The 23743-nt window shown below is 36.2% G+C and overlaps 1 protein-coding gene across 1 annotated transcript; it reads left to right on the plus strand.

The window, feature by feature from the left end:
* Positions 1–7348: 7348 nt before the first annotated feature.
* LOC120524403 (olfactory receptor 2G3-like) lies at positions 7349–23092 on the plus strand. Its single transcript, XM_039746258.1, has 3 exons — positions 7349–7425; positions 9392–9509; positions 22118–23092. The coding sequence occupies exons 1-3, from the start codon at positions 7349–7351 to the stop codon at positions 23090–23092; spliced, it is 1170 nt and encodes a 389-aa protein (XP_039602192.1).
* Positions 23093–23743: the final 651 nt, after the last annotated feature.

The raw sequence follows: 23743 nt of genomic DNA on the forward strand, positions 1-23743 counted from the left end.
AGTGAGGGCTTTGCCTTTTATTATTAACTGAAATCATCACCTGTGAATCTAAGATGTTTAAGAGACATTGGCGGTTGTCGAAAGGTGTAAAATATTTGGCCATTTCGGTACACTTAAAAGCGACAACCGAACAATTCAGCGGCAGCCATCAACTCACATGCAGAACCATAGGTGAAGGGCTTAAGCATTTCACTCTTCTAGTGCTCCTGTGTAGTATAATTATCTCCTGTACCATCATCAGTCCACACCTTGAACCTGTCCCAGTCATTCAATACATAAGACAGAATGTTCCTCCGGATATCAAGAGAGAGCCTGATATGGCCGTGCAATATGTAACAAAGAGAATGGAAAAGGTAGGTGGTATCTCCAGGCATGGAAACCACTCAGTAAGTGACAGTTCTTTGATCGAGATCGATAGAATTTCTTGAAGATGGGCCCATAAGTAACAAAGACTGTTGAAAAGTTCAATATGGTGCCCGACAGTTGCATCATACTACCGTAATAAGTACATACATTGGTTTCAGTTAGTGGAGGGAAGCCGCCTACCAAATTTCGAGAAGATGGGGCCATAAATAAGAAAGTTCAACATGGCGGACGTTGTTGACCGTTATGACCATTACGCGTAGAATTTCGAAATGAAACCTGCTTAACTTTTGTAAGTAAGCTGTAAGGAATGAGCCTTGCAAATTTCAGCCTTCTACCTAAACGGGAAGTTGGAGAATTAGTGATGTTGGAAAATTCAATATGGCGGCTGACAGTGGCGTCATACCACCGAAATAAGCACGTACATTGGTTTCGGTTAGCTAAGGGAAGCCACCTACCAAATTTCATGAAGATGGGGCCGTAAATAAGAAAGTTCAACATGGCGGACGTTGTTGACCGTTATGACCGTTACGCGGACAATTTCGAAATGAAACCTGCTTAATTGTTGTAAGTAAGCTGTAAGGAATGAGCCTGCCAAATTTCAGCCTTCTACCTACACGGGCAGTTGGAGAATTAGTGACGTTGGAAAGTTCAATATGGCGGCTGACAGTGGCGTCATACCACCGAAATAAGTACGTACATCGGTTTTGGTTAGCGCAGGGAAGCCAATTACCAAATTTCGTGAAGATGGGGCCATGAATAAGAAAGTTCAATATGGTGGACGTTGTTGACCATTATGACCGTTACGCGTAGAATTTCGAAATGAAACCTGCTTAACTTTTGTAAGTAAGCTGTAAGGAATGGGCCTGCCAAATTTCAGCCTTCTACCTACACGGAAAGTTGGAGAATTAGTGACGTGTGGAAAATTCAATATGGCGGCCGACAATGGTGTCATACCACCGAAATAAGTACGTACATCGGTTTTGACTAGTGCCGGGAAGCCACCTACCAAATTTCGTGAAGATGGGGTCAGCCTTCTACCTACACGGGAAGTTTGAAAATTGGTGACATTGGAAAATTCAATATGGCGGCCGACAATAGCGTCATAACACCGAAATAAGTACGTATATCGGTTTTGGTTAGCGCAGGGAAGCCGCCTACCAAATTTCGTGAAGATGGGGCCATAAATAAGAAAGTTCAACATGGCGGACGTTGTCGACCGTTATCGACCGTTATGACTGTTACGTGTAGAATTTCGAAATGAAACCTGCTTAACGTTTGTAAGTAAGCTGTAAGGAATGAGCCTGCCAAATTTCAGCCTTCTACCTACACGGGAACTTGGAGAATTAGTGATAAGTGAGTCAGTGAGTGAGTGAGTCAGTCAGTGAGTCAGTGAGGGCTTTGCCTTTTATTAGTATAGATCAAGGGTTTTCAGAACTATTGGACCAAAGAACAAAGATGACCTGCAGTGTAGATGCAGTGTAAGTCAATACATTTATATGCATTATTGATTTAAAATTCTATTTTTAGAAGCATTCATTTTCAACATTTAAAATTATGCTTGATGATATTTAATTATTCCTTATCTGTATACAGGGGGAAACCCATTATAATGAAACTCATTGGACCATAAAAATATTTCATTATAATGGAAATTTCATTATAACAAATATGGGGACAATACGTATAGTATTGTGACCGGGATGGTGGTGATTTACCATGTCCAGCAGCAGAGGCACAAGGACAGCTCCATAGTTGCTCTGCTGGGTCTAAACAACTGTAAACCAAGGACAAAACAATTTGTTGTCCACTGAAGGATTAGGGTTACCATGTACCATGCTTGTAGAACAAAGTTTAACATTTAACACCAGGCTTTTATCTACTGTACTCTTCCTCACAGTCTCCTGATCTCTCTTCTACAGACTGTGTCTGCCACAGCAGTGATTCCGTGCCATTGGTGTTCTTCTAATATAAAGATGGGAGCTAAAGCAGGACAATCACCTGTGCCTCGGCTCCTAACAGCTCCTATTCTGAATGAAGTCTTGAGACTGTACTTGCCTTCTCTATACAGTAATAAAGTACCTGTATTTTCTTTGAAAACCTGGACTCATCTTCCGGTTTGTTGTACATTTCTGTGACCCAAGCTTGAAAATACCTGTATAAAAAAAGTCTTTCTTAAACTGCAAAAAATATTTTATTTGAAAACAAGACATTAAATCTAACTTTTTTAATTAAAAATATACGTACGAACACAGAATAAAAACAAGACTTTATATGTAATTTTTTTTAAATACAAATACAGGTATGAAAATACAGAATGAAAATGAGTCGTTAGATGAAGATGAAAGTGTGATTCCAAAATGCTTTCACCACGGCATTTATCTTCATTCCAAAATCAACTTTATCCAGGATTGTTAATTTTTCAGCACAAACTGCTGCCATATCTAACATTTTTCTTTGTTCATCTCAAAGAAAACCTTGAGAAGCACTATGAAACTCGAGCAGTACAGTATCCACACACAACACAACTACCCACATGGATACTCGCTGGAGCACTGACTCAGAATTCAGCCATGTGTGTGATGTTGCACCTACATGCTCTCCGAGCCTGCCTGAGACTGGAAATTTTACAACAGACTGTCTCTCTCTTTGACAAAACATGTTGCAGGGTTCCCAAGACTCTTTTAGTATTTTTTGCATCACATTGCTATCTTTGGTGGCCATTTTTGATTGAAAAAAACGTTTGTTATACTGAGATTTACATTTCATTAAAATGAGTTTAGTTTAACATGATGTTTGTCCAGGACCACAATAAGTATTCGTTATTCTAAACTTAGTTCTTAGGTCTCTTGTAGCTGCAGGTTTTTGATCCAATCTTACATTTTTAGCCTAATTAAGAAAGCATTTATTTCCCAGTTTCTATGTTTTGTAGTAAATGTAGAAACTATACAACTATATTTGGTAAATTGCTATTACAGTGTACCAAACATTTATGTATATTACATGAGGATAATTTAGTGCTTTTATTACTTAGTTTTAAGATTTTTTTCTGCTTCAGTTAACAGTTAATATAATCTAAGTACTGCATATAGTTAGCAGTAGGAATTCAAGAATACTTATGGTATGAGGTCAGAGATGCTTGTTTACTTTCCTCACAGATGTGGTTAAACAAAATAGGAAGGATGCACCAATGTCATTAGATCAGAAATTGCCTTCAAGACAGAAATTGCCTTCAAGAGTCTCAAACCATTCATTTTTAGTTCATCACAATCATCTGAGCAAAAACTTGTAACTGAGGCAAATTATACCTTACTTTTTAATATAGTGCCTGCAGTTCCACATTTATTATTTTATCCCTCCATAACATTAATTTAGAAGCAAAGAGATGTATTCCAGGAGCAAAAGAGGACATCCTCTTGACACAATCCAGTCTTGAGATGTAAACCATCATTTTCTTCTGAATGTAGATTCCAATGCAGGATAGTATATATAGGGCTCCATGTTCAAGTGGAACTTTACATCTAAATTCTGATGTCCTCCCTGGCTTACCCTGAGTGGATCAATGGAACAATTACTGTGTCTGGTGAGAGATAAAAGAAGACTGGCAAACAGGGACAGATGCTGCCAGGTGTCAGGTAATCACTTTGACCAATAGGGAGGTAGAATAGAAAACCGGTAAAGACAAGGAACATAAATTATAACTGGAAAGCTGACAATCTGAGAAGCTGAACCATTCCAGGTGGGTAAATCCTGGGCCTAAGTCCATTACTAGAAGTTGCTATCTTTTCACTGGGTCACAATTTTTCTGTCCAGGAGTTCTCCCTTAAATATCAATAGAAGGACTTGACAAAATGTTAGACATGACCAAATTCAATGGTCTGAATACACTGCAAACAGCAGAGCTACAGTCCCACTGTCAGGGGAAAAAAATCTTGATTCCAGGTTCTTCTTTTTTGTGGTCCCCAATTCACTTTGTTAATAGTATACAAAGTCCTTTGGACTCTAGCAAGTATACAAGAAGTGTATTTAACAAAAAGCATATCATGCAAAAGGTTAGTTCTGCACTGTAATCACAGATATACTAACAATTACTTGTTCCGATTTGTTCCGACAAATCTTTATAGATATGAATATACAAGGGTATCTTTAGCATATACATAGCTGATACCATGCAAATCTTAGGACAGCACTTCTTCTTAAGAGGTAAAGCAGGATGATCTAAGCCTTAATAAAAGACTAGACTCAAGGTCAGAAGCTGCAGTCTAGGAAAGTGCAAGCATACTTTATTATCAGTATAAAGCTATAAGAACCTTGTGAGCCTAAGTGTACAATTATTTTCCACAACACCTATACCTTTTTTTATTGATTGTGGAGCAAGACTAAGAGTAGCATTTAATGAGGAGTCTATAAGATGTGGTGAACCATTGCTACTGTTGCTACAGATGAAAAAAGAAAAGATCCATGTCTCAGTTGCTGGAGCAACTTCTTTAGTACTAGGTGGACACAGTCATTAATAAAGTGGATATTGGAATGCTCAGACTGTTTCACCAACTATCTACAGGAAGTCAAAATAGAAGCCATAGCTCTTTTTTGGGTGTTTTTCAGCAGCAGTGCAGTGTCTGCATAATGGCTAACAAGAAAACATACAAGTATCATCATACCTGGTGGACACATACACCCCTCATCATAATATCACATTACAAACAGCTCACCCACCTTTACTTTTTCCCCTGGGGGCATTCACATAAGCTGAACAGCTTTTTATACTGACTCATCCAACAGGTTACTCATAATGCTGCTCAAACAGTGCCAGCTGTCTATGTGTCTTTAAGGTATGATGTTTGCTTTGGGTCTTTAAGCCAATGTGAGAAAAAGCCACTTTACTCAGAACTTTAGGGAGTGGTGGAAGAAGGGAGCCTTTAGGGTGAGGCAGAGTGAAAATGCAAGAGAAAAGAGAAATAGAGACTCCTTTTTTGATCTCGGGCCATTTAGTCCAATAAAGTCTGCCAGTACAATCCACTTAATTCTTCCAAAATAACATTATATCTAGTTTTGAAGGTCCCAAAAATGTTTATGTCTACCACACTAATTGATAACTTATTCCATGTGTCTATGGTTCTCTGTGTGAAGAAACAGTTCCTAATGTTTGTGCAAAGTTTACTCTTAACAAGACTCCAGCTCCTTTGTGTTCCTGCTGAACTCATTTTAAAGTAACAGTCTTGATCTACTGTACTAATTCTTTTCACAATTTTAAACACTTTAGTCATGCCACCTCTTAATCTCATTTTACTTAAACAGAAAAGGCTCAGATGTTTCAATCTTTACTCATAACTCATTCCCTGCCTCTCTGAAATCAGCTTAGTTGCTCTTCTCTGTACTTTTTCTAGCACTGCTATGTCTTTTTTGTAGTTCTGAGACCAAAACTGCACACAGTACTCCAGATGAGGCCTCACCAGTGCATTATAAAGATTGACCATAACCTCCTTGGACTTGTACTCCACACATCCTGCTATATAACTGAACATTCTGTTAGCCTTCCTAATGACTTCTGAACACTACCTGGACGTAGATAGTGTCGAGTCCACTATGACTCTTAAACCATTCTCATTAAGTGTACGTTCAATTTTCAGACCTCCCATTGTTTTCAGAAACAAACATTTTTAACTCCCAAGTGTAATAATTAACACTTACATTAAATGTATCTGCCACAAATCTGTCAAAACCTTTATGCTGTCCAAGTTCTACTGTAATGATTCAACAGAATCTAGATTATCTGCCAGTCCACCTAGCTTGGTGGTTTAATCAGCAAACTCAAAAAGCTTGTTTTTTATTTTTCTGCCCAAATAATTCATAAATATTAAAAATAGGAGCAGCCCTAGCATTAACCCCTTTCAGATACCACTCTTAACATCAGTCAATTCTGATAGGGTTCCTTGCACCATATGCCTCTGCACCAACCTCTCATGTGGTATTTTAGCAAACGTCAAGATAAATAATATTGTTATGCACCACTCTGAGTGTATCCATTTGTTGCCTGTTCATAGAACTATAGCAGTAAAACTCTTATTTTTGCCATGTGTTGCTCAATCTTTTTATTAATAATTCCTTCCATTAATTTTCCTGTGATGCATGTTAAGCTTACTGGCCTATAGTTGCTTGGATCTGCGCAGTCACCCTTTTCATATAATGTGATAATATTTCCAATGCACAGTCACTTCCAAAAAATATGGCAATTAGTAGTTGGGAATTACAAAGTAAGAGAGAAGGTGGTAAGAATCATTGGCAGTGCACAAAAAGTATACAGTAAAAAAAAACATGTTAGAGAAGAGAAAGAACAGAACAAGTGCAGGTAGCACAAGTTATGCAACATGTATTGCTTTGGAGTGATGTCTGTAATAGAGAGAGATTAAAAACATGTATTTATTATTCATCATATACATTAACCGACCTTATGTTTTATAATAGAGGCAGAGAAATTGTAATATTATAACAGGTATGAAAGAAAAATAATCAAAAGGAGAAAAAATCAAAAAGAGCAGATGGTGTTAGAATCCTCCACATACTGTATCATGGAGCTAACCAAAAAAGGTAGCTGGAAATTGGATCTTCACTATTTGCTAAACCGTTGTAAAGTTGACACCTCCCTGGTGTTTCTAATACAAAAAAGTAAACCTAAAGGAACGGGCATACATTGACCAGCTCCTAGAGTTAGAACTGGTGGTGGTGGCATCCTGTAAGCTGTACAACTGCATAGGCTAATCACACTAGCTTGATAGCTTGTAAATCTTTTCTATAGGTCAGCATTACACATCTCGTTTTTACAGATGACTATCTAATCTGTTGTCATGATTGTGAAAATTTATAATAAAAATAAACACTGCAAGATATGAAGTTTTTAAGGAAGCTTAATGTATCTACTGCCTCCTCAAAGAAGAGGAAATTATGCTGTTATGGGCAGTACCTACCCATTAGTTCTTCTGTAAAAATGTCCCCAAGCATTGAGTACCTTCAACAGACTGATGACAAAGACTTAGATGGGACAGTCACATTTTCTGAAGGAATGTGGGAGATCAAGACTCTAATAAACAGATCTTCTTGACTAGCACTTTACACTTATACATTATGAAATAACATCTTACATGGAATTGCCAGGTTTTGTGTAGATATTACTAAGTTGTTTTATGCTGCCTCATCACCATTTGCAATACCTCTAATTTTAATGTAATCTATTAACAGAAATACAAATAAAATAAAACAGGACACATAGATAGATAGATAGATAGATAGATAGATAGATAGATAGATAGATAGATAGATAGATAGATAGATAGATAGATAGATACTTTATTAATCCCCAAGGGGAAATTCTGTTCTTTATGCACACCACCGTGTAGAAGGGGGCGCTCACCACAATCGTTTGATTGAACATCTGCAGCATCCTATTGCAGATGTTGAAGGACGCCAGCCTTCTAAGGAAGTATAGTCGGCTCTTCTTGCACAGAGCATCAGTATTGGCAGTCCAGTCCAATTTATCATCCACCTGCACTCCCAGGTATTTATATGTCTGCACTCTCTGCACACAGTCACCACTGATGATCACGGGTTTCATGAGGGGTCTGGGCCTCCTAAAATCCACCACCGGCTCCTTGGTTTTGTTGGTGTTCAGTTGTAAGTGGTTTGAGTTGCACCATTTAACAAAGTCCTTGATTAGGTTCCTATACTCCTCCTCCTGCCCACTCCTGATGCAATCCACGATAGCACTGTTGTCAGCAAACTTTTGCATGTGGAAGGACTCTGAGTTGCATTGGAAGTCCGATGTATATAGGCTGAACAGGACCAGAGAAAGCACAGTCCCCTGTGGCGCTCCTGTGCTGCTGACCACAATGTCAGACCTGCAGTTCCCGAGACGCACATACTAAGGTCTGTCTGCAAGACAGTTCACGATTCATGCCACCAGGTGTGAATCTACTCTCCTATGCTGGCTGCATTTCCTATCTCTCACAGTAAAACCAATGGTGCTCTTTTCACTCTTAAGTTTATAGAGCAATGACAGAAAATAACTATTTCTACTCCCAATCACAGAGTCACCTCTGGTTCAATAGCAAATGAGTTCAGGAATTGCCTTTCAATTTGTTTGGCCTGCCTTCTGGTGGGCTTTTGAGGACATTAAACATCTCTATTCAAAAATGTACCAGATGCCCAAAGCTTCTTCCAGAGAGCTTGTCCCTACAGAAATCTTTCAGGACTATGCAAGTTAGCAACTACAAGTACCTGGAAAAGTCACTGAATGATAGCAAATTTAATGTACACTACAATTTCCCTGTTTGATTTTTTTTTACTATTATTGGAAAACAACAAAAAATTCAACCTACAGTATGTAGAAATTTAACAAATTCTGTAAAAGTCTTACAGAACTGCATATACTGAAATTGAAATAAAGTATAGAGCAGGCTTAATAAGACACACAACAAAGATAATGAAAATACTGTATGTACATTTTATCATGAAACTTAATCTGCTGGTTTATATTAAAAGTAGTTCACATTTTAACCCAAAATGTTGTATAACCATCTCTTGAGATAGACAACAGTTTTTTCATTTAGATATAAACCAGTCTCAATAGCTTTTTTCTTGCATCACTTTCCCTCAGGTCATTAATATGTTTTGCTATTGCTTTTCTTATTAGTCATGTAGATGCCTCATTATTTCTAATAAATAGAAGACTCAAATGCAATACTCCTGTGAGCATTATGCTTGATGTACTCAAATTAGGGATGTGAGACACACATTTTTTTAATAATTTTTTTATTGATGTCAAAAACTTGTTAAATTGTTAAACAGTTGTTAACCGGTTCATATCTGTTAAAAGTAAGACTTACTAATTTTAAAGGAAAGGATAGCTTCAGAATGATGAAAAAATATACAAATACCAACCAGTTTTAGAATTGGTGATTTTTGTGAATTTCATTTTGTTTTTCAGAGGATGAATAAAAAACTTTCAATGTTTTTCTTTTTAAATCATTTTTAGTATAACATTTGCACAATCTTTCTATGTTCATGCCAGTACTTTGGCTCTCGCACACATCCCAAAAACACACAAACTAAGAGAGACTGTTGACTATAATACTGGTCCTATACGGGTGAGGGTATGTGGGTGAGTGTGCATGCCTTGCACTGGAATGGCACACCTTCAGGCTACTGCTATCAGGATAGGCTCTGTAAACTATCAACCTGAAACTGAAGTAGATTATGCCTAATGAATGACTGAATGAATACATTAGAATACACCTTAGCTGATTATTGTTTAGAGACATTTTGTCTTTAGAAATCAATAAGCCCAGTCATTAAAATGGATAGTCTTAATAACAATGAGGCATGATATGTAAAGAGATAAGGACTACACATAAGCCTACATAGCTAATATGAATGTTGACTCTATCACCAGTTTAAGGAAAAAGTTTACTTTTATATTTTTCACTTGCATACCTAATTAACTAACTTTTTACTTATTTTAGATACCTTCTTACTATACTGAGTTTTATTTATGATTGGTTCAACTTGCCCGCATCAACCAATATGATATTAAAATTAATTAAAGTGTATATTATAAATACAATCTAAATTGTCTTCTTCTAAAATTTTAATTTTAAAATATAACAAATATTTTTGATTTGAGTTGCATTTTTGTAAACTATATGCTTCTTTTAACAATGAAATTAATCAAAATTCCTATTATAGTCTGATAAAAATATTGTAATAACACATCAGGTACATTCAGTTTGTTACTATGGTGCATTACAAAAATGTCTGACCATGATGATAGCATACCTAAAGTCTACATTGTTCCCTAGCAAATTCTCCAGTATATGCTGAGCGATATATATTAATTATTAATGGTAACCAATTGCTAAAAATCAAATGGTACAATTCTTTTTGCCTGAAAGAGAACCTGTATGATAACAGACCTGTTGCTATAAGGATTGCTCTGTTGAATGATATTAATTTCAAGCATTAGAATGCTCTGACAGCAACTTGGGCATGTAACTGGTCTTGATTGCTTTGAACTTTCTTTAAAAATACATGTTAACCTTGGAATTCAAAGTCCAATCATATGGTAGATCCAGTCATCCAAATGTCTAAACTTGCTTTACTCCAATGCAGAATTGCAGGAAGGTAGAAACTATTACCTACTAATAATTTACCAATCAAAGTATGCTCACACATCTAAAAGAAAGTAATTTAGAATTACCAATCATCCTTAAAGCATATGTTTGGTCCTTGAATTCAGAGGAAGCCAGGACAAGGTCATAGAAAACATGCAAACTATGTACAGCCAAAAGTCATCCTGAGATGCTGTGAGATTCGAATGTCAATCACCTTGAGTCCCCATCAGTTTTAAACATTAATCAGTGTTATCGAATAGGCCTGGGTAAAAATACTGATTAATTGTTATTCTTTGTTTAAATGATTCGGCATCAATTCTTAAAGTCTCAAGATCAATCTTGTGAACCTCTATCCTGCTCAAACACCATATGTATATTTTTGCTTACCTCTGTCTGTCAGGATTGGAAATAAGATTTCAGATACCATTATCACAAACACAGGCACCCCACTGGGATGCGTTCTAAGCCCCATCCTCTACACCCTGTTCACCCATGACTGTGTCGCCTCCCACAAAGATAAAATCATCTTGAAATTCGCAGATGACACCGCAGTGATTGAATGCATCAATGGTGGGGATGAGGCGGCCTACAGGAGGGAGGTGGACAGTCTGGCGTTATGGTGTGAGGACAACAACCTCACCCTCAACACAGACAAGACGAAGGAGATGATAGTGGACATGAGGAAGGAGAGGAGACCTCACTGGCCACTGTTCATCCAAGGGCTTGAAGTGGAAAGAGTTAGCTGTATTAAATACCTGGGCGTCTACATCAGTGAGGACCTCACTTTGACTCATAACACCACACAGCTGGTCAAGAGGGCTCAACAGTGGCTGTACTTTTTGAGGAGGTTGAGGTAGTTTGGTATGTCAACTAAGATCCTCTGCAACATTTACAGCTGCATTGTTGAGAGCATCTTGATCAGCTGCATCACAAAGTGGTACGGCAACACTACTGCTATGGATCGCAAACCCCTGAAGAGAGTGGTAAAGACAGCTGAGAAGATCACCAGGACCCCACTGCCCTCTCTGCAGAGCATCTACAACTGCAGAGTCCACAGGAGAACTGCCCCGACTGTTCTCACTTTTACCCTCAGGCAGTAGGTATAGAAGTATGAAATGCAGGACTTCCAGGCTAAAGAACTCTTTTTTTCCCAAGGCCATTAGACTCCTAAATAACTGACAGGAGTTTATAACCATGGGCCACCTCATTATATTTACCTCACACAACTGTATTTGGCTTGTCCATCACACACCTACCTGCACAATTACACTTTATACTTCTATTCTGTTTTTATACTTTATGCTGCCTCTGTTACTTATTATCTGTCTGCTACTTATTATTTATGTTTATCTTTATATGATGGTTTTGTCAGTTGGTGTGGACAGCAAAGAAAGAATGTTTCCTTACTGTGCACATGACAATAAACTTGAACTTGAACTTTGCCATCTGATCCAGTAAATGTCGTTAATGCACCTATTAAGAATGTTGATATTGAATTGAATCAGGACATTGTGAATAGAAATCTAATCAAATTGGGACATCAGTGCCAGTACAAAGCACTATTATTGAAAGTAGACCTTACCAAAACTGATTACATTTCATTAGCAGAATAAGTGCCATTCACAGGATGTTACGTTTGCTCTCTGCCATTAAACTTCATACCAATTAACCTCCAATAAACACTGCAGCAGAAATAACCTATCACAAAAATCAAGTGAAGAAAAAGGGCTCTGTTATAATAATAACTAAAAAATCAAAAACTGAGAAAAAGCAGTGTAAATACAGTGAAGTGTTACCCATCAAACATAGTTTATCAAACAAATACTTAATTATTTAAATAACCATCCATCTATTTAACCACTTGAAAATTCAAAAAATGGTGAGCTTTAATATCCACAACCTAGTGATGAATGTAAATGTAATGAAAAAAACGAAAAATACATTTGAAAAATAAAAAAAACACTGAATTGGAGACTGAGACATACTGACATGTTATATCATCCTTGCACAGTGTAGAGAAGCGCGTGAGAGTTTTTGTGTTCTGTGGTATGAGAGCTAATTAAAAAATACATTTTGCTCCATTTTTCTTCAAAAAATCTTGTGTTTTGGTTGCTGCTAAGGAGCTCTGCAGGAATTGTTAAAGCTTTTTTTTCAATTTAAAAGGTTTCTTTTTTTGCCCATACAGAAGTTAAAGTAGCTAAGTGTTTAGGGAAGCATTTGGAAATGTTATTTGTGCTTGTTCTTGTTTTTGTTCTTTTTATTCAAACAATAGTAGGTGAGGCAGGACAGTAAGTACCAGTGGCTGACACCGGCATCTCTGCAAGAAAATAACTGGCGTAGTTAAAAGTAACAGAAACAGTGATTCCTTACTGGGAAAAAAGGCAGCGGCTTCAAAGTGGTAAAGAGAAAGGCTCCATGGTACACAGGCAGGCAACTACCGTTAAGGCACCAATCAGGCATGAGCAGCTGTAGGAACAAACAAGACATTACGGAATTGAATAGCAGCGGATATTCAGCAAGTGAGTTTTTCTAGACTGAACAGTTCTTAGCAGTCAGGAAAGTAGTGCAGTTAAGAGGGTCACAGCGTATGTGCTCTTTAATATGAAGAAATATAAATGGTGTGAGTTTAGAGCTTCAAAATAAGGAATAAGGGGGCACAAAGACAGAGAAAAGTAAAGTTAACCTCACAGAAAGACAAACAGCAGGCAGGCAAGGGTGAGAATATTACAGGAGCTTAAGGGGTCACAGGGAGTAAAATAACTGTAGCAGTTCTTCAATCTTTTTTTTGGATTAGTTTTTTTATTTTTAGTTTTACCATATAAGATAAATCATTTCTTTTTAATTTAAAAAAGTGGAGCAGTTTTAGTAATCCAAAGTCAAATTTGAATAATCAGACCAGTGTAATGTAAGAGTCTTCTATGAGGGCTACATTTGCAGATAAGCTTTTACATGTAGAGACAGCCAAGGAGCAGTGGAACAGGTTTAAAAATGTTTTACATTTAATGCAGGACAGGTACATACCTAAATTTGAAATTAGTAGGAAATTTTAAAAACTCCACAGTGAGTTAAAGAGATGAACAAGAAGCTGCAAAGAAAAAAAACAGCTGTATATTTTATTGGAGGGAAATTACATTCCATACAGTCAAGTTGAACTTATACAACAAAGAAAAAAAGTATTCCATACAATTAAGTTGAACTTAACAAAACAGAATTCAACCCCCACCTGACAGGAAGAAAGGAGAGCCAACAGTATGGACAAAAATTTAAAAAAAAAGAGTGAAGAGAGAATGTCCTTTTCCCCAATATAAATGATTATTTTAATGAATATTATTAATTACATCATGCAATATTTAAAAAAATTTTTGAACAAATCCTCTAAGCAAGACTTTTTTCCAATTTATAATAGTATACAACATCAGTTTCTTATTTTTCCAGTTAAGCAGGAAGTCCACTTTAAGTCCATCCGGGAGTACACCAAAAACAGCTATTAATGGGTCAGGAGTGATTGTGATATCAAGGTTGTCTGATAGGCATTCAAAGATTTTTTGTCCAAAATGATGTTAATTTGGTGCTCTTCCAAAATATGTGGCTCAGTGAGGGTGGAGCTAGATTGCAACGTTCATAGTGTGGATCTTGCCCTGGATAAATGTGATTAATGAAATACAACCCCAATTCCAAAAAAGTTGGGATGCTGTGTAAAATGTAGATAAAAACAGAATGCAATGATCTGCAAATTTCATAAACCCATATTTTATTCACAATGGAACATAGAAAACATCAAATGTTGAAAGTGAGAAAAGGTACCACTTTAAGGAAAGAATCGGGTCATTTTAACGGAAACGTTGGGACAGGTCCATATTTACCACTGTGTAGCACCCTCTCTTTTTTTAACAACAGTCAGTAAACGTCTGGGAACTGAGGAGTCCAGTTGCTGGACTTTTGGGACAGGAACATTGTTCCATTCTTGTCTGATATAGGATTCTAGCTGCTCAACAGTCCTGGGTCATCTTTGTCATATTTTTTGTTTCATGACGTGCCAAATGTTTTTAATTGGTGAAAGGTCTGGATTGCAGGCAGGCCAGTTCTGCACCAAGACTTTTCTACTACGGAGCCATGTTATTGTAATAGACACAGTATGCGGTTTAGCATTGCATTGCTGAAAATGCAAGGACTTCCCTGAAAATAATGTCGTCTGGAATGGTATGGAATGGATTGTACGTTGCTCTAAAACCTATATGTACATTTCAGCATTGATGGTGCCTTTCCAGATGTGCAAGCTGCCACTTCCATAGGTACTAATGCACCCTCATACCATCAGAGATGCAGGCTTATGAACTGAGTGCTGATAACAAGTGTGATGGTGCCTCTACTCTTTAGTCCAGAGGATGCAGTGTCTGTTTTTCCAAAAAGAATTTCAAATTTCAATTTGTCTAATCACAGAACATTTTTTGACTTTGCCTCAGTCCATTTTAAATGAGCTTTGACCCAGAGAAGACAGCGGTGTTTCTATATAATGTTCACATTTGGATTCTTTTTTGCATGATAGAGCGTTAATCTGCATTTGTGCATGGCACAGTGAACAGTGTTCACAGACAATGATTTCTGGAAGTTTTCCTGAGCCCATGCAGTGATTTCCATGACAGAATCATGCTTGTTTTTAATGCAGTACCTCCTAAGGGCCAGAAGATAATGGGCATTCAATATAGATTTTTGGCCTTTTCCCTTGCAAACAAATATTTCTCAACAATATTATGTACTACAGATGATGAGATATTAAAAGTCTTTGCAATTTTACATTGAGGAATGTTATTCTGAAATTGTTCCACAATTTATAGACAGTTTTTTGCAGATTGGCAAACCTCTGTCCATCTGTATGTCTGAGAGACTCTGCCTCTCTAAGATGTTCTTTTTATACCCAATCTTGTTAATGACTAGTTGTCAATATGTCAAATGTTTTTATATATTGTTGAAATGCTGTCTGAGTCTTCAAGACTGATCGGTCTTTCTTCTGGAACAGAAATGGGTGTGAGGTGTGGAAAATTGGGTAGGACCTTTTTATCAAAATTTCCGATTTAAAAGTTATGAAAAAATTGGGATGCTGAGAAGTTAAATCTGTGGCGTAATTGTTCACAAGATGTAAAGCCATTATCTACATATACAGTTCCCTAAGTGTTTTAATCCTAGACATGTTTCAAAGATTAAACACTGTGTAGGTTTGAGAAATGTGATTATCATGTAGATGTGCAACAGATAAAAGCATGAAATGCATCCTGCACGGGTTCCATATTCTGAGTGATAGATGGACAATTGGATTATTGGTATATTGACGATAAATGTTATTTACTTGATCACAAAGCTAAGCATATAAAGAAGATTCTATTTCCATTGCAGACCAAGCATCTGTATATTCATCAATCTGTTCAATTTCCAGGACTTTATAGGTTGTATATTTGCTGCCTAGTAATAAAGTTGAAAGCTAGATAGTGTTATGCCTTAGGCATGCTTTAGGTCTTTGTAAAAACACCTTTTGAATATGTAGACATTTCAAACTCCAGATAAATACAGTTATAACTGAATCTAATTTCATAAAGAATGATTTGTTAATGTATACAGAGGTGATGTCGTAGGAGGCGTATTGAACTAAACACTCTCAACTGCCAGTGTTCAGAAACCATTAAGAAGGCTACCAGAATGTTAGGTTATATAGCAGGATATGTAAAGTTGGTTATGCTCAAGCTTTATAATGCCCTGGTGAGGCCTCATCTGGAGTACTACGTATAATTTTGGTCTATAGGGTATGAAAAGGGCATAGCAGCACTTTAACAAGTCCAGAGAACAGTGATAAGGCTAATTCCAGAGCTACAGGGGATGAATTATGAGAAAAGATTAAAAGAGCTGAGCCTTTTCATTTTTAGAAAAGAAGATTACGAGGAGACATGACTGAAGTGTTTAAAATTACTAAGGGAATTAGTACAGTGGATTGTGACTGTTATTTTAAAATTAGTTCATCAAAACATGGGTACATAGTTGGAAACTTGTTAAGAATAAATTTCACACAAACATTAGGAAGTTTTCTAACCATAGGAAAAACCAAAGAGAGAACCATAGGCACAGGGAATAATTTACCAAGTAATGTGGTTGACAGTACAACTTTAGGGACTTTTAAAACTAAACTGTTATTTCAGAAGAATTAAGTGGATAGGACTGCTACGATTTTTTGGGCTGACTTGTCTGTTCTCAATTAGATTGTTCTAATGTTCTAATTCCAGTAAATCAGTATAACAATTAGTGGAACACAGACTATACAATTAATCAATGACAAAAAGAAAAAAACACACCCCCCAAATCAGTGATGAATGGGCAGAAGAAATATTGATAAGCAGAGCAAAACTGCAAAATAAATGTCAGTAAAGCAACTTGAAGCACAGTTTATAGTAATTGTAATGGACTATTTCTACACTTGCAACAATATTTTCCTAAGGAGGATCTTTAGGTGGGCTTTTCAATGAATGTCTTCTTTGGCACTGGAGTCTAATGATTACAGTTTATGTCTTCTTTATAAAGTTTTAGAGGAAACTGTAACAAGTATGAATCTTATTTTAAAAAGCATACATCCAAATATTTTGGTCTAACTTTAATACTCTATTTATTTATTTTTCTGATGCAGTAAATACTTTCATCTATTTAGACTTTAGCACACCTTTACATACTATGATATTCCTTCAGTTAGGCCTGAGAAACTAGAGGGCGCTGTAGCCCCGTGAAACCCAACAGACAGACGTCCTGGACACACGTATAAAAGCACCAAGTATAATTTTTTATATTTTTCTTAAATAAAGTGCACAAACCATCACAACTAACAATACTCCAATAATCAATAATCATAACAATCCAATCCTCCTCTCCCAGCAGCTTCGTACCACTTCCTCCCAACTCCGGCTCTCCTTGCTGGGTCTCCCATAGTCCTTTATATAGTCTTTGACCCAGAAGTGCTCCTGTCCTTCTGTCCATGTGATTCAATAGCGCTTCCAGGTCAGATGAAGACTTGTATTTTTCTTCAGCCCAGAAGTACTTCTGTTCTTCCGTCCCTGTGACTTGGGGGTACTTCCAGGCTATAGGGAAAATAAAAATCCCTGTGTCTCCTTGCAGCGTCACATGGTGGCACCCACCATACCCAGCAGGGTTGTGAATCCAAACTCCATCTCCCATTATGCCCTTCGGGAATCCGGGGCACTTCAGTGCTGCAGGGAAGACACCATCTAGCGTCCGGGATGAGCTGCCAGCCGTCCATCACAGGCTCTTAATTAAATCTTTTAGTATGAAGTAAATTAGATAGATAGATACTTAAATCATATCCCAGCAGCACTAGATACAAAGCAGAAAACAACTCTGGACAAGGTGCCAGTTTATTGCTGAGCCCACTCATGCACATATTTCCATATTTACACTCTACACTACAAGGATATTTAGTAGTCTTCAGTTAACCTAACATGCAAGACTTTTTTGAGGTTGGCAGCCCATACAGACATAGAGAAAGGGTACAGACTACACATGGAAAAGAATGGCTTTTGGACACAAGATTCAAAGTTAGAACAATGGAGCCACAAGCAGAATAAATACAAGTAAGGATACTGTTAATGTAATTACAATAAACATACTAAAACTGCTCCTGCAAACCTAAATTGAATTAAGCAGGTTTAAGAATATTGGAAAATCAAAACAAATTTGACAAAAACAGGGCGTCAAAGACTGATACAACTTGACAATCCTATTCATTTAATTTATATAAAATAACATCAAGTGGAGTTTTGAAAATCCTTTTCTCCACCACACTACGTAGTTTATACCATGTGTCAATTGTTCTTCACGTGGAAAAAAATATACTTTGTAACATATGTGAGATATTTACCCTTGACAGGTTCCCCAATTTCTGCTTGAAGAAAGTCACTTTAAAGTGACATTGTACTTATTTCTTTCATAAATTTAAAAAATGTCACTCATGCCACTTTTTAAACCATTTGATGTAGCAGTGTTACATTTTCCAAGCCAGGTTTCAGTAAAAAGACACAACATTGTGTTTTAAACTTAATATAACATTGTTTACCATTGTTTACTTCCAAGATTGGTGAATGTTTAGCAATGATGTTTCTGAACTGGTATCATACTGTTTATTTTAGTTTGACATAAGTTACTAAAACAGCTACCCCTGGTGGAGGAGGCGACTTTAATTCTGTCTAAATATGCAACCTGGTATCTGCTAGGAGTGTTTGACCCCATACTAATGAAGATCTCTAGGCTAATATTTAGCTGAATGTACTCCCTGACTTTCCATCCCATTCTTAAAGAATGAGGATAGTCATTTGGCCAGTACTTTCTCTCCAGACTGTTACAACTGTGCTGAGATATGAGCTGACACAGTTGATGTTCAGAAAAGTGGCAACAGGTTCTTATTGTAGGAAACCAGAATATATCTTTGCACCATTGGGCATAAAGACACAAATCTTGCATGCATTAACAGTCCACTGTAGGGCACACTTGACCACACACTGTAAATATTCCCATACCACAACATTTACCAATCAATCATCTATCAGGAGGACATTAAAAACATTCCAATAATTAAATATTGTTTTTCCATTTGTATTATAAATGTTATACATCAACTTAATACAGCATATGAACAAAACATAATTAAACTGTAACTTACTACGTAATCACTCTAAGGCCTCATTTAAGCTACTACTTTTAAAATGACTACAGGCAGTTATATATTTTTTTAGCTCCTCCACTGATATCATTAAAATATTTCTAAAACATATTTCTTTATACTACCTTTTAGCATTTTTTGTTAAAACTGCCTTTCATTGCTCTTAGATTATCTGGTCAGGTCAGGTTTGGGAGCATGCACTGGTACAGCGTGTTGCCACATCCACCACACTATGAAACAGCCCAGGATCTTGGATAGCAACCACCCAAGCAGACATGCAGTCCAGTCCCACTCTCTGGAAATGACCATCTATCTGCCACAGCCAGGTGTTACATAGGTGTCTGGACTCACTTATTTTCTTATAGATTTGCAGGGAGCAGTAGCCCATTCTTACATCATTGGATACAAGGCTGGTATCTATCATGGGCAGGATGCCAATCCATTACAGATGTTATTACACACAAACACCCACATCCAGTCAATTTCAATAACAGATTAATCCAACACAAGCATGTGGAATATGGGAGGAAACTGGATAAACTTACATGGACATGAAGAATGTGTAAATTCAGTGCAGACATGTGATGAAACAGTAGCCCTAACCTTACATCTTCATCTGTATGCTTGTCTGGCTTTTAAGCCAGGTTTAGCTATTGCCTTACACTGTTGCAAATATATTTTTCACCATCATCTTCCCAGGACCATGAATTATGGTTACTCTGTGTTAGGAAACAGTGGGCAGTTTACTAACATGCACCATTTATGTTATCATAAAGCAAATCAAATGTACACTTTTTCCTTGTAGCACTGTTGCCGTGACCTGAATAAGGAACAGTCTTAGTGTAACATTAACCTTTTATTGGTAACTGTGAAGTTGAATTTTTTTCTATTTTTAAATTTCTGAAAAACAAAAAAGAAGCAATTATTATATTTTTAATACATAAAAAATAGTATTATTGATTTATGGGAGGTTCTGTATCATTCAATCAAATGTGCTTTACAATTTTCCAAAATGTAACATATAGAATAATTATATTGCATTTTAAATGGAGAAATTCTTTAAACTCAGTAAGTTTTTTTTTATTGAGCATTTATATATTATTTTCTTAATTGTTATTTTTCTGATACATATTTCCAGACTTATACAATACAGTATACTGATTATTTCTCTACTAGAACCAAATGAAAAATGGAATGGAAGCACATTGTGAATGGGGTCAGTCTTGTTCAAGTTCACTAGTCAAATAAAATTTGATTCCATAATGTTACTTTATCTTTACTAGGCATAAAAACAAAAACAATGAAACAAAAAACACTAAAGAATAGATTGCATTTTATTTTTAATTGCTTATGCAATTGGGCGTAATCTGTGCCAAGATTTTCCCAGGACAGCTCCTTGTAATGTTCCAAAAACTTACTGAGGGAAGCTATAAATCTAGCCCTAAATCAACAGTCTCTTGCTTTCCTATTAAGTGGTGACACAGGTAATAATAGTTTATTTATATTTTATAAATGTAATTATTTTGTTACAAATGATTATTACAATTATTTTATTACAGTTTATACAGATGTGATGTTTTGTAATCTTTTTGATTGTTTCAATATTTACTGTTGTCGCTCTTTCTTTCTACATCTTTAGTATAAGATAGATAGATAGATTTTTGACATTTATAAATATATTTATATATAAAATTTACATTTAAATAAATAAACGTTTTTAGATAAGATTTCATGAAATGAAAAAGGGAAGAAACAATAATGAATTTAAGCAGTTATATTCATTAAATCAGACCTGAGAGAGGCTATTACATATTATTTGTGGAATTGCTCATGACAGGTAAGTGAGGATTATATTTTAAGAAAGAATCTTGTTCATCCTATAAGGCACACAATTAAAAGAATAAAAGTGTCTGCTATAATGAAGCCATATGGAATTCAAGAACTTTAGAAGTTGTGTTTCCTGGTATATTGCTACTAATTTTCAGTGTGATTGAGTGTTGACCATTTTTACAAGGTAAAATAATTATCCAATAAACAGAATAGATAGTAGGATGAACAAAAAAATGTGGGTCAACAAAAAAATGGGAAAACCTTTTTATATTCTATTCAATATAGAATTTTGCTATGCTTTTATACTGTCCATGTATCCTTAAATATTTAATATTACCTTTTATTTACATAATATTTTCTTCTTAGACATGCTGAAAAATAAATGCAGTTTATACAGTACACAGAATACCAAGATATTAACTAATGTATCTCTATCAGTTAATTATACCTTTGCAGGTAACAAATGATGGGAAAGAGATTCAGAAGCAGATGTAAATGTGATGATTGTGAAACTTTAATACTGTATACTCAATATAGCTGCAAAACAATGATATTCTTTATAAAACCTGCTTATAGTTGAAAAATCCAAATATTTTGGTAAAGTAAGAATTTTCAGGTAGTAGTACGACTAGTATCTTTGCGTGAAAATCAATTGAACTCTCACCATTTTTAGGTGGTTTCTTGCCATTGATATGTTGTTCCAAGGAAAGGTCTGCCCTATGACCTTTAATGTGAAAAATTTATATGGAAAAGAGAGGAATGATCAAAGTAAAATTAGGATTATTTTTGGGAAAATATTTGTGTTTTTCCTCAATTTTAAGACAATTTATTAATTTCCTGATGTTGCTGATTTTACAACAAAATCACGCTTTTTTTAGAATCAAAGTACATATTTAGGTTTGACAGTACAGCACTTATGCTGATATACCAAGTGACATGAATGAATGATTACTCACTGTGTTGATTCTTTATATGCAGTTTATATATATTTTATAAATGTTACCTGTTCATGGCTTTCTAATATCATGCTAATTTATGTTTAATTATTTTTTAGGAAATCAATATGTCTGAGGCAGCTGTCAATATTCAGTCTAACGTCTCTACATTATTGATCACTGGATTTGGCCAAATGGGCAACCTGAAATATGTGTATTTTGCTTTAGCCCTTTTTGCATTCATTCTTACAATTTATGTCAATGTAGGATTGATTGTAGTCATCTGGTTAAAAGAAAGCCTGCACCAGCCCATGTACATCTTTCTATGTCATTTGTCTCTCAATGGCCTATATGGGAGTATAGCCCTGTATCCCAAATTGCTGCATGACTTCCTCTCTGAAGTGCAAGCCATAACTCGCATTGGCTGTCTTGCACAGCTGTACTGCATCCACACCTATGCTGCATTAGAATGCACCATACTGACAGTGATGGCGATTGACAGATTCTTGTCAATCTGCAGACCCCTGCAGTACCACAGCATCATGACATCATTAGCAGTGTCCAGCTTACTTATTTTTACCTGGGTATTTCCTCTTTGTGTATTTGGTGTAACCGTAGCCCTAACCTCTCGCCTTCCTTTGTGTGGATATATTATAGAGAAAGTTTACTGTGATAACTGGTCTTTAAGTCGACTGTCATGTGTCAGCACCACAACGGAAAGCATGTACATGGTGTTTGTTACAGTCATCTTTCCTGGGATGCCTTTCCTCATTGTAATCATTTCATATCAACAGATTCTCCAGGCTTGTTTGAAGGCTTCCCCTAAAGTCAAAGGCAAAGCATTTAATACCTGTGCCCCTCACATCATTACATTTGTCAACTACTGTGTGAATTTGCTTTTTGAAATTATCAGCCTGAGGCTAGGTGACAAAAATCTTCCATCTGCCCTATGCAGCTTCATGTCTCTGCAACTTTTCATAGTGCCTCCTTTGCTCAATCCCATTGTTTATACAATTAGGCTAACAGAGATTAGAAGTGCCGTGGTCGAAGTAATTCAAAGGACAAGGCTCATCATATGTCTTCACTCACCTTAGAGGTACACTTCTATGCCTTTTCTATGCTGCAACTGTTCCTTTCAATCCTATTCTTAGTTTTTGAGGCCCCACGCCATATTTAAATAAACGCAATACTCCTCATATTTGTTTCTGATCAATTGACTTAACAAATTGATTACTCAATGTAGCATAAAGACTCATTAGTATACTGGAAATATGAACTTAAGCAAAAATAATAACATATTGTTAAGCATGTGAATGTGATTTTAACATGTGGATGTGAATATAACAAGGCTGAGAGCAGTAACAAAACACAGATACAGCATTGCATAAACTAGGTTATTATACACTCAGCGCTACTATACTTTGGATATTTCTAATGCAGTGTAAGGTTGCCTATTATTTAACGTTTAGAAAAATTAGTAAAAAACATTCTTTTTGAGCCCAGAAGTGGCACGCCATGTATGCATTTTCTCTTCTTCCACATGCATATGCAATTATTTAACTTCTTACCATATCAAAGCCACAGAGTATTGTGAAAATGTTATAATGCTTCACACTTAATGTGACCCAGACTATTTATCTCTTATGAGGTTTATTTTACTGTTAATGTATGGATCTCATCATAATGTCTATTTTCTTGGGTGCAATACATGTGTAACTATTCATCCCACACCTTGCTGTATGGGT

The sequence above is a fragment of the Polypterus senegalus genome, chromosome 2, assembly GCF_016835505.1.
Source record: "Polypterus senegalus isolate Bchr_013 chromosome 2, ASM1683550v1, whole genome shotgun sequence".
In the NCBI taxonomy this organism is placed as follows: Eukaryota; Metazoa; Chordata; class Cladistia; order Polypteriformes; family Polypteridae; genus Polypterus; species Polypterus senegalus.

What these genes read in the sequence shown, in the direction of transcription:
- LOC120524403 (XM_039746258.1), top strand. Translation starts at nt 7,349, where the DNA reads ATGTCCCCAAGCATTGAGTACCTTCAACAGACTGATGACAAAGACTTA. An exon ending in GTCACATTTTCTGAAGGAAT is followed by an intron (nt 7,426 to 9,391) that starts GTGGGAGATCAA and finishes AATCATTTTTAG; the next exon opens with TATAACATTTGCACAATCTT. An exon ending in CTGGTCCTATACGGGTGAGG is followed by an intron (nt 9,510 to 22,117) that starts GTATGTGGGTGA and finishes ATTATTTTTTAG; the next exon opens with GAAATCAATATGTCTGAGGC.